Here is a 12,728-nt window from a genome sequence, read left to right as displayed (position 1 = left end):
AGTCATGGCAGTCAAAGGTTTACACATAACACAGCGGGACTTAAACCCCCTTCTGCTTTTGATGGGTGCTACCACCTGCCAGTCGTTATACATTCAAGTAAATGAGGCCACTCTGCAAACGCCCCATACTGCATGGGGGTCCAAGGGCATAGATTCACATGGATTTAAAGAGGAATTCCGGGTATGGATATTTTACACATAAATTACATTAGCACAGCTTGGACCAGTGTAACTATACATGTACCATACCATGTAAATGCAAAGTTTTCTGTGAATGGCACCTGTGCTGAGCTGCAGACCTCCTGTGTTTAGAATGCAGCAGGCCAGTCGCTCAGCATGGGACCTGGAAGCAAGTGGAGCTCATTGGAGTAGCTGGTCTATTTCAGTGATTTCCAGCTTCCAGGGGCATCGGCCAGGTATGGCATGTACATAGTTACATCCAAGCTGAATGTAACTATGGAGAAAATATCCATACATGGAATTCCTATTTAATTTTATCAGATACCTCATCATATTGATGTGTCAATATATTCAATAATAATTCTTTTTTTTTTTGTTTAATATTCAATATTAATTTGTTAAATGTATGTATTTAATGAAGATAGTGTAGGTACCTAAAGTATACAGCAGGACAATGTAAAGTATACAGCAGAAAAAACAAGAAAAAGAACAAGAACAAGAAACAAAAAAGAAGAGCGCACAACAGCCTTGTGCATTACCTTGATAGATACTTTTATTAAGTGTTAACCCTTTGAAAACCAAGTTGTCCCATGTTTTTAATTGCCTGTACCATCTGATTAAGAACTTAAAATACTTTTTTTTTTTTGGTTTGAGTCAAAATATTAGTTCTTATCAACAAATGGATCTAGCTTTTTGCCAATTATTTCATGAAATGGCTTAGTTACAGCAACTGAAGTGTACGAACTTTAAAAACAAAAAATTGATTCTTTGGCGTTCCGTAATCTTATGGTCCTCAAAGTTAAAACAGAGGTATACTCACAAATAGCTAGAAATACCAAGCTCTTCAATAACAACAATGATCCATATTGCCTGTTGCATTGCACAGATTCCAGTCTAAGGAAGACACCTCCTGGACCTATACGGCTGACATATTTTGAGGAAGTCCACTCTTCCTCAGAGCCAACTTGAATGAAAGTATCTATAAAAATAATGATCAAGGCTGGTGCGCCCTTTTGTTTTGTTTTGTCAACATTTTAATTTTGGCTCTCCCAGTTCTACGAGGGCTACAAAGTTTTGCAAACACACATACAGGGGTTAGAAAAAAAATGGAAACACTACATGATTTCCAGGTGTGAAAGTGACAACATGTTTTGTGTTGAAACCAGAGGTGATGTAACATTCTTTTGCTTCCGCTGTGTGATGAGACACCTAGCTAACAGGTGGGAAGCCTCACTTTCATCATTCACTGCGTAATACATAGTCATGCTAATGCTTACTGCTTCAAAGAGAGCAAATTGTTGGTGCCCGCTTAGCTGGTGCCTCTGTGACTGAAGTTGCCAATTTATTTGTGGTGTAAAGAGGTACAGCATCAAAGATTATTAGGTACAGTTTTCATTAAAGCATCATCTGCTGCAAAAGTGACTGCAGAGCTCAATCTCAGTCTTCAAGGGACTGAGATTGAGCTCTGCAGTCACTTTTGCAGCAGTTGTTTTCTTATTCCAGGTCACAAGCCTGTGCAATGTCCTTTTGTCTCTTTCGGGCAGCGGACCATGCCGACCGCGCTTGTTTGTCAAATGACGTTTTCTGTATATTCTGCCCTATCCTTTGATACTGTGCCTTGCAACACTGCAAATAAATTGGCAACTTCAGTCACAGAGTCACAGAAGAACCACAAAAAATAATAATAAACAGAAAGCGCCAATCATCAAAATAATTCTATAAAAAGCTGCAAACTTCTAACCCAAAAATATTGGTGAAAAAATAAAAACAACAAAATCAGAATGCGCTTATATCATATATCGTGCAAAACTGTGCAAAGATTATAAATATATATTGTAAAAAAGAGACCCCAGTGAATCTCTACATAAATTGTTCATATACAAAAGTCCAAAATCCCAAATTATTTCTTCTTAAATCAAATAAATCCACCGTGCTCAATCCACCACCAGATGAATGGAATAAACTCACCAGAGCTAGATGCTGATCAAATTATAAATCAGCACAAGCGTATTTGCTCTGGGAGCGATGAGAAAATCCAAGGAAGCACCCTCCTGTAATTAGAAATCCAGGCACCAGGAGCAATACTCCGCAACCACTCTACGATATGGCCAGGACTTTTTATACAGCGGTCATCCTCCAAACACATGATAGTATCACTCCAAAATAAAGAAAAGGCATGATGGTGCAGTACGTAAAAACTATGTATGTTTATTTAAAATTCATATTACTCACAAAGCAAGTGTCCACCTGACACTGGTATAACAAGCGATAGAGATGCACAAAAGCATGTAACGAACGAACGAACTCCGTTCACTGCGGACACCTCGCCGACAGTTGCCGGGAACGTCCTGACGTCATCCAATAGGCTCCGCCCTACGCGTTTCGTCACACTGACGTCCTCCGTGAGGACGTCAGTGTGAGCACGGTGGATTTATTTGATTTAAGAAGAAATAATTTGGGATTTTGGACTTTTGTATATGAACAATTTATGTAGAGATTCACTGGGGTCTCTTTTTTACAATATATATTTATAATCTTTGCACAGTTTTGCACGATATATGATATAAGCGCATTCTGATTTTGTTGTTTTTATTCACAGAAGAACCAGCTAAGCGGGCACCAAAAATTGGTCCAGTCAGCAGGATGGTGATGCAGAAAGGACACTACTGTTTTCTTTATCTTAAAGTGGTGTCATTCACCTTGTTGTGCTGTGTGGCAAGGTTGTGTAAATCTGTGGACTGGATTGGGCAGAAATAGGTATTGTGAAAAAGCTCTCATTTATGTACACTCTCCGGTCACTTTACTAGGTACACCTTGCTAGTGCCAAGAAACTATCCCCCACACCAGGGGTGGACTGACCATTTGGAAACTCGGGCACTGCCCGAGGGCCCGGGGTCAGTAGGGGGCCCCATGAGATGCCTCTGGTACCTTTTTCATAGGCTTTTTTGAGTTTGGGCAAGGACACAGGGGCCCCATGATCCCCTATTGCCCGGGGGCCCCATGAGTTGTTAGTCTGCCCCTGCCCCACACCATTACACCACCACCACCAGCCTGAACCATTGATACAAGGCAAGATGGGTCCATGCTTTCATGTTGTTTATGCCAAATTATGACCTACCATCTGAATGTCGCAGGTGAACAAGCCTGCCCATTCTCCTCTGACCTCAAGAAGGCAGTTTTGTCCACACACCTGCTGCAAACTGGATATTTTTTGACCATTCTCTGTAAACCCTAGAGATGGTTGTGCGTGAAGATCCCAGTAGATCAGCAGTTTTGTAAATACTCAGACCAGCCCATCTGGCACCAACAACCATACCACATTCAAAGTCACTTAAATCCCCTTTCTTCCCCATTCTGATGCTCAGTTTGAACTTCAGCAAGCTGTCTTCACCACGTCTACATGCCTAAATGCATCGAGTTGCTGCCATGTGATTGGCTGATTAGGAATTTGTGTTACCAAGTAATTGAACAGGTGTACCTAATAAAGTGGCCGGTGAGTGTATTTCATCTATGTATTTAGCTTTTTGCCTGCAGTTCAGCTTTTACCATCATGCTCTCTTGCCCTTGTATTTTGAACAGGACAACCCTATTTTTAAATATTATTCCCAAGTTTTCCTTATAAATATATATATATATATATATGAAAATAAACTTTCCATTGTGATTAGTGTTTAAGTGTTTGAAAAGAACAGCAGAGATCTGCATACATTCACAACCACCACAAAATCTACATTATACAGTGGCACATTTTCAAATATGCAGAGGAAAGTAAGAAACTCTAGATAGAATAATGTGTCAAACAGAGGTGAAAGCAAACAATAAACATAATACCCCAAGCTACTACACCAACTGTTTGGAGCTGCAAGAAAATAAAAAGAAACAGAAAGAAACAAAAAATAAAAAAAGAATATTAATGTAGTGTTTGTCTAGAGGGTAGTGGTAATTAGACAAATGTTCCATATTTTATTTTTCCTCTTGGTGGTGCTATTGCTTAATATGTAGTGTATGCTTGCGTGTTACGGACAGAGGTGTCCGGTCCATTGACTTCAGAGACTTCGTTATTTTCCCAAATTTTGGTCAAAAGAGTGCAGACCACAGCCAGGGCTTTTATTTCAGTTATTGGATTGTAAAATTAGCTGGTACCATAGGGGCTTTTTTGTAAATTGGGAAGCCTACAGGCAGTAGGCAATGATATAGTTCTTTGGAGTTCAAAACCTTTACTCAGACTCAGCAATGTAAAAGGAAAAGGCTTGGTGGTTTGGCAGGCAGAACTCACTCCTACAGCTTTATTATTACATTTTCGTAAATTCAACCATACATGCCTGGAGAACGCCAGGAGTAAAATCTCTGGCACTCTAGTGGATATTGTGCAGCCCTAGACATGCGAATGGTAACAACTTTCATGATACCTAATCATTATCAATTATCATGAAGATTAAAGCCAGAGTGATTGACTAGAGACAGCATGTCCTCTGCTTTTTTGGCAGAGCTTCCACTGGACTGTAAAGACCATCAATCAAGGGACTACAGAGCAATAGTAAATATCTATAATGAGGTGTACACATACAGGTACACACAAAGGTGTTACATATCAATGCAAGTTAAGATGACAATGCCAATTTATCTGTATTTGTTTATCCCTACAGGGAAGTGACCCCAGGCCAGAAATACCAATACCAGGTGCAGGCTGTTACTGGGTCAGTGGCTGGAGAACCGTCACCAGTGCTGTGTCACACGCATGGTGCTCCTTTCTGTGGGGATGGAGAAGTTAATGAGTAAGTCAAAAGAGACTGATAAAGCTCAAGCTTACTTTGTTTAGGGCCCTAAAATTGGGGTTACCTTGCACATCATGACGTAATCTCACCATTTACCTCTAGTGCAAACTGGCCAGATGCTGGCCCTTTGCTTGCATTTATCAAGCCATTGGAGCACTGTTCGTCCCACTGATAAGAGGCACTATTTCTCCCACTGACGCAATTGATGGGGCACTATTCCTCCCACTGACGCAATTGATGGGGCACTATTCCTCCCACTGACGCAATTGATGGGGCACTATTCCTCCCACTGACACAGTTGACGGGGCACTATTCCTCCACAGACATGAGGAACTATTATTTCCACTGACAGCAATGATGGGGCACTATTCCTCCCACTGAAACAATTTAGGCTGCACTATTCCTCCCTGGGATACAAACGATGGGGCACTATTTCTCCCACTGAAACAATTGAGGCTGCACTATTCCTCCCTGGGATACAAACGATGGGGCACTATTCCTCCCACTGACACCAGCAATAGGGCACTATTTCTACCACTGACAGAAATCATGGGACACTATTCCTTTTACTGACACCAACAATGGGACACTATTCCTTTTACTGACACCAACAATGGGGCACTATTCGTCCCACTGACACCAACAATGGGGCACTATTCCTCCTACTGATACCAACAATGGGGCACTTTTCCTCCCAATGACACCAAAGATGGGCTTTGGTGGGATTTCACCATTTAACTCTAGTGCAGTGGTCTCCAAATTGTGGCCAGCAGGCCAGATGTGGCCTTTTCCTTCCATTTATCAAGCCCTTGAAGCACTATTCATCCACAGACACGAGGAACTCTTACTTCCACTGACAACAATGATGGGGCACTATTCCTCCCACTGAAACAATTGAGGCTGCACTATTCCTCCCTGTGACACCAACAGCACTATTCCTCCCAATGACACCAAAGATGGGGCATTCTTCCTCTTCACACCGATCACCATGTTTGGGGAATTGTGTACAACCACCAGTGCCAGGACATTTTCTGCTTCTATTGGCCACAGTCTGGCCCCTCTCAAGTCTGAAACACAGAAGCCAGCCCTGTGTTTGGAAAGTTTGAAGACCCTTGCTCTAGTGTAACCACTGTGAAACTTCCTTACTTTCTAGTGTGTACTTGAAACCATGAGCATGTGGGCCATTTTTAATGCTTAACAATAAAAATCCTGTCTAAGTATGATGACCAGGAGCACTTTATGAAACATTTACCTCAGAATGAAGCCTCCAGCAACACACTGTCATTGCTGCAGAGGGTTCCATCTTCACCAGGTCCTCCTTCCTGGGTTCCTGGGCCGCGGATGCTTGAATGGCAAAGCCACGATGAACGGGTATGTCGTTCCTTCGGAGTGCATATACCTTGAACTCACCAGGTGCTGCTATCTAGAATATCTCTTAAAAACTGAACATTTAGGAGATATTCATTGTACCTTCAGATAAAGTTTTTTATAAGCTTACCTGTAGGTAAAAATTGATGCTTTACTACTACTTTAATTTCTCGACTTTACAGGTAAGTCCCATCTTGTTTCAGTTTACCAACAGCTATGTTGTACAAAGGCTTGCCTTAGCAATCCCTACATTGTAGATCCAGTTATGTAAAACACTGCACAACATAGTTGTTTCTAAATCCAAAAGGCATTTTACAATCAGATAACAATGTGCGTGGCCAGACTAAAACATGTTTTTTTTTATCACAGGGAGTCAGGAGAGGAGTGTGATGATGGTGCGCTGCAAAATGGAGATGGCTGTTCTCAAAAGTGCCAACTGGAGCCAAATTATAAGTGCACAGGTGTGTAGTATGTTTTAGTCCCAGCAGACAAGAGAAACAAGAGATGTCATGTATTCGCCTTCTTTAAACTATATTTATTTTGGCAGGAAAACCTAGCCTCTGCTATGTTCCCAGTGCAGACAGTGTTGGTGACTTTCCTGAAGATAGCATTGGCATGTCTACCAATTGTGCTGGGCAAACAACACAGGGATACATTGATCAGTGGGCTTCTCAAGCTGTGGCTTCTCATGAAGATCCCTGGAAATGTCCAGTTTCTGTACTCATTGGAGAACCAGGACACAAGGTGACTTTAATGCATATGTGTGTGTGCTCTGGGGGAGCTTGGGGCCTATTTACATTTTTACCTATGTTCAAAGCATGTCATGTTATGTGTTTGATTGGGCTTCCTAATGCACCACAACACAACAAAATGGTGCATTACACCAGGATGTATGCTAGTATGCTGCAATGCAGGTGTGTTGGTAAGGTGCATTGGGTTGGCACTGAGAATGAACAACACAGTAGCACATCAACATACATAACATGCATTGGCACGCATTGCAGTAACATGTGTGTTAACTTGAACATTACTGCAAAGCAACAGGGTGACTCCAACATTAGTCTTTAACCACTTCATGTCCGGACACATTTACCCCCTTCCTGTCCAGGCCAATTTGCAGCTTTCAGCCCTGTCACACTTTGAATGACAATTGCGCAGTCATGCAACACTGTACCGATATGAATTTTTTTAGCATTTTTTTGAGACAGATACAACTTTATTTTGGTGGTATTTATTCACCACTGGGATTTTTATTTTTTTTGCTATATAAATGAAAAGTATAAAAATTTTGAAAAAAGGTGTTTTTCTTATAAAATTTTGCAAACAAATAATTTTTCTTCATAAATCTTGGCCAAGAAGAATTCATTTATCTTTTTAGTAAAACAAAATAACCAAAATTAGTTTATAACCAAAAATTATAATTTTTCAAAAAATTTTTTACATTTTTATTTTATTTTCTTATATTATTATTTATGTTTTTTTTTAACATACTATCACCCTAGCAGTACAGTGTCACCATAGTGACACTGTACTACTTGTGGGGGGTGATGAAGATTTCTTTTTTTGTTTTTTTACACTGATTGATTTTACATCCATAAAGGCTGTAAAAGCAATCATTTCTCCTTCTCTCTGGCTGCCTTCTTGCAGCCATTGAGAAAACCGTGAGAGCTGTGATTGGTCACAGCTTGTCACATGGTACAAGGCTGTTATGAATAGTCTTGAACCATATGACCTCTGTGATCATTCACTGATTTCACTAGTAGTAAGCAATGATGTCAGGAAGTGACATGTTGCTTACTACTATTCATGTGATAACTGATTGGCCAATCATTGATCACATGATTGGGACTTCACACAGAGGTCCTGTACAGCTGTAGCCATCTTGGGTTAGGGCAGCTTGATTCATAGCATTTACTTCCTGGAATCCATCTTCCTTTAGCTCAGGCATGCAGTCAGGAGGGTGTGCTTAGCTGAGAACCCCCCTTTCCCTCCTGAAGTATCTTGGGATGTATGATATCGTTTGCCTAGGCTAGGAATGTAAGAAAAACGTTTAAAACAAGTAAATTTGATATACTTTCCTATCTATTTACTAATACTAACAGCACAAGGATGGTCAATGTTGATTGAGAGAGTGAAGTTCCAGTTTAACACTACAGCCTCCTAGATCTACCAACAACTGTATATTACCGGGGCCTAGTACAAAATGGATAAATCAGCTGAAAACCACGCAGCCTAGGGGCTGAATGTGGAAATAGACATAGCAGGTTTCTTACCAAATATTTTGTTTGTGTAAGGATATACTCTTTTTTTTATATATTTTAAGGTTTTTTACTTGGCAACCTGCATATAATTTATACTTTTATTTGATGATCTGTATAGCAAGTTTTTAGCATTTATAGTCATTTATTTATTGCTACTTTAACACAAGTTTGTATTATTTATATTTGTTTTGCAAATTTTGGTAAATTGTATCAGAATTGGAATGTAATAGCAGTAAGGATTTAGTTATAAGGTAAGAGAATGAATATAGAGAGATAATAGTACACAGGGTAATGAGAAGGTTGATAAAGACACTGCTCCAGGGGAAGTCAATTGGTGTAATTCATGGAGGCGGGGGCTACTTGGAAGTAGACGTGCAGAATGAAAAAAATTGTTTTGTTTCATATCTATTCATTAAGTTACTAATTTTGCTATGTTGCATTCCTAACAAAATTTGTTTCATTTATTTATTTTCGACTGAATTCTTATTTTTTTAAATGGATTTGAAGTATTTGAATCAAAAATATTCAAATTCATTGTGAAGAATAAATGGCTCTATTCTATTCAAATTTCAGAAGATGGCTATATTCTTTTTATTTTATTATTTTCTATTCTAATCTATTTTTTCTATTCTATTCTTTTATATTCTATTCTCTTTTATTCTGTTCGAAATTCAGAAGACAACTATATGCTTTCTATTTTATTCTGTTTTATTTGAAATTTACATTTGGAATACGGCTATATTCTTTCTATTTTGTTCTATTCTTTTATTTTCTATTCTATTCTTTTACTTTCTTTTCTATCCTAGTCAATTTTTTTCTTTTATATTCTTTTATGTTCTATTCTGTTTTATTCTATTGTTTTTTAAATTAAAATTTTGAAAGATGGCTATATTCTTTCTGTTCTATTCTATTTTTTCTATTCCACTGCTTTATATTCTGTTCTATTCTCTTTTTTATTTTCTAGTCTATTTTTGTATTTTCTATTCTATTCTGTTTTAGTCTATTCTATTCTTTTCAAAATTTTGAAAGACAGCTATATTCTTTCTATTCTAATCAGTTTTATTTTGTTTCTGTTCCATTCTATTCTTTTGTATTCTATTCTATTCATTCTTTTCTATTATATTCCTTTATTTCCTATTCTGTTATGTTAATTTGTATTTTATTTTAAGCTATTCTTTTCTATTCTATTGTTTTAGAAATTCAAATTATGGAAGATGGCTATATTCTTTTAATTTTATTTTATTCTATTCAAAATTAGAAGTTTGGAAGATGGCTATAATCTTTCCATTTTATTCTATTCTACTTTTTTCTATTTTATTCTATTCTATTCTTTTCTAGTTTATTATTTTCTTTTCTGTTCTATACTACTCTATTCTGTTCTATTCTTTTATTTTATATTCTGTTTTTTTCTATTCTTTTTCAAAATTCAGAAGGCGGCTATATTCTTTCGATTGCATTCTATTCTATTCTAATCTATTGTAATATATTAATTTTCTATCTATTCTATTCTTTTATTCTCTATTCTACCTGGAAATTCACACACAGCTCCCAGTGAAGGGCAGTTTTTCAGAGTATGGGTGCCAATACTGGTGCTAGGCGATTTTAGTGGTGCTAAGTGCTATGACTGATTTTAAAGTGTTACTAAACCCACAACAGTAAAATCAGTCTGTATATGCAGTAAAGCATGCTTGTTATACTCACTGTGGAACCTAAGGGGTTAATTCTTTGCATTGTGTAAAAAGGCTGTTTTATCCTTTCTTCTCTGCCCCTCCTCTTGTTGAAATGACCACCTGATACAGACTGAATCCATATTTACATGCACATGCTCAGTGTGGTGTGTATTGCTAGAGAGGTTTTTTTTTTTTTCTTGGGAGAGTGCATGTGATCAGCATAGGGCCAATCAGCACTGTCCAGGCAGAGGGTCAGAGGTTTCACATCCTCCTAGAGCAGAAATAAATCTTCACCTATAAGCATTAACCAGTGCTCTGCTGAAGTCACAAGACTGCTCTAACTCCTGATGAGAAAAGGTATTTAGGAGTTTATATTTACTAAAATAATTGCATTTCATGTTCTGTGTATTGTGGGAGACCAGATATAGTCAATGCAAGGTCCTGGGTTTAGTAACACTTTAATGTGAAGTAAAGTGAAGGTGATTTTGGTTCCATAAGAGGTACATATTAATTGACTGGAGGTGGAAAAGGCAGGAGGAGGTAGTAGATGAGCGATATCCCTGTTGGAGATTTAAAAAGCACAGTTTGCCCTTGTCTTTAAAATAAGGGATCAAACAGGGCCTGGTGGGAGAGTCCTTTTTATTAGAGGTGACACAGAGGTGTTCTTATCACTGTAAACAGTACAAGCACTTGCCTGGTTGGATAGTTTAGGTAGGTCCTCATATTACATAGGTTTGATAAAGAAAGGGAGATTGTATGAATGGAACATGTATGGTGAGCTTTATAGCAGTAGTACAGGTGTATTAATACTATGTATTTTCAGTAGTGTTTGCTTTGTATTTTGTTTTTGGGTTTTTTTTCGCTTCTATTTCTATGTACTCGTAGATGCAGGGCAACCACAGAGCATGCATTCACAGTTCTTTTCACATTTGTTTGAGGCACTTCTACAATACAAACTATGTAAAAATCAAACTTTCTTTGTCCATAACAACCACTAGTCAAGCTCTAAGGAGTTCTTAGAAAATGCATTCACTGTGTGGCAGAGGAAGCCCTTAAGCGCAGATTGGCCTACACAAAACTCTTATACGTGTTTTATTGTGTTCAAGTTTTCAAAATGCTGTTACTGTCTGGATAGCCATTAACAGAGAGAGCTTGCTATTGCTATATGTGGCAGCAACAAATGGAAACCATTGAATGTAAATTCACTTGCCTCCCTTTGTTGCTGCCGCATCTAGCAATAGTCTGGTGTAGCATGGTAGTGGGTTATCTGAAAATATTGTAGCCAGGGCTGCCATTAGAAATTGTGGGGCCCCATACAGTCTGCCTGACAGCACCTCCCCCCCCTCGCCATACAGCCTGCCTGATATGGTTCAAATACAGCCTGCCTGACAGTGCCATCCCCCTTTCTACCCCACATAAAGAAGGAACTTTAATTACCTTATTGGGCAAGCACACTAATTCTGCCAGATTCAGCTCCCAGTGATTAAATAAAAGTCCCTTCAAGCGATACTAAAGGCTTACATTTTTTTTTTCTAAAAATAACAAACATGTCTATACCTAGCTGCTGCAGTGGTTTTGCACAGAGCAGTCCAGATCCTCCTCTTCTCGGGTCCCCCACAGGCTGTCTTGGCCCCTCCCTCCTGTTGGGTGCCCCCACAGCAAGCAGCTTGCTATGGGATCACCTGCTGCTCCATGTGTCCATTCACACATTTAGCCGCAGCTCAGCCCCGCCCCCTCTCTCTTCTCATTGCTTCACTGGCAGTGATTGACAGCAGTGGGAACTATTGGCTCCCGCTGCTGTCTCAGCCAACTTTAATTCAATTGTTGGCATGGAGGATTACTCCGGTTGATCCCAGAAATTGCCCTCTTTATCCCTGACCCCAGCTGCTGAACTGATGGGGCCCGGGGAACTTTTGTTTAATGGCTGGGAGCCACAGTCTGTGGGATTACTGTGCATGTGGCCAAAAGTATTTAAAGGAGTCTTCTGTCTGCTTCTGAGCCCCCTGCTGAACTGATGAGGTCTAGTACAGGAGAGCTGGCTCTACCCCTATATCAGCGGCCCTGATTGTAGCACATACATTATTTATTATTATTCATTGCAAGTACCTATATAGCGCCATTAATTTATGCAGCTTTTTACATATATTATACATTCCCATCAGTCCCTGCCCTCAAGGAGCTTACGATCTAAGGTAATGTTGATCTTAAAATAGAGCTCAGGGCAAACAATTATATTGCAAGTTGAAATACAGGACTTTGTAATTCTGTTTAGCCAGTGTTGTGAGTGCATAGAACCCTGCCGCACTGCATAGCCAGACAGGTGACACCACTATTTCCCATTCAGCTTTGCAAATTCCAGTGTGACCTGAGTTTCATAGAACAGCGATACAGCTGTTTGAGCACTATAGGCCAAATATTTTATTTTTTAAATAAACAGAATAAAACAGGAATCGCTGGATAAGGACCAGTTTTTC

General features: G+C 39.1%; 1 protein-coding gene across 1 annotated transcript in view; it reads left to right on the top strand.

The window, feature by feature from the left end:
* Nucleotides 1-12,728, top strand: part of PAPPA2 (pappalysin 2) — a 312,074-nt gene that overhangs the window by 171,957 nt on the left and 127,389 nt on the right. Inside the window, exons 9-11 of the mRNA XM_089676331.1 lie at nt 4,827-4,955; nt 6,693-6,784; nt 6,871-7,067. Coding sequence (XP_089532457.1) covers nt 4,827-4,955; nt 6,693-6,784; nt 6,871-7,067 — 418 coding nt within the window. The remainder of the gene's footprint in view (nt 1-4,826; nt 4,956-6,692; nt 6,785-6,870; nt 7,068-12,728) is intronic.

Source organism: Staurois parvus, unplaced genomic scaffold (genome assembly GCF_062004578.1).
Source record: "Staurois parvus isolate SC_StPar_1 unplaced genomic scaffold, SC_StPar_1.0 ptg000166l, whole genome shotgun sequence".
Lineage (NCBI taxonomy): Eukaryota > Metazoa > Chordata > Amphibia > Anura > Ranidae > Staurois > Staurois parvus.
Note: the sequence above shows the minus strand (reverse complement) of the source record. Positions and strands in the feature narration are given on the sequence as shown.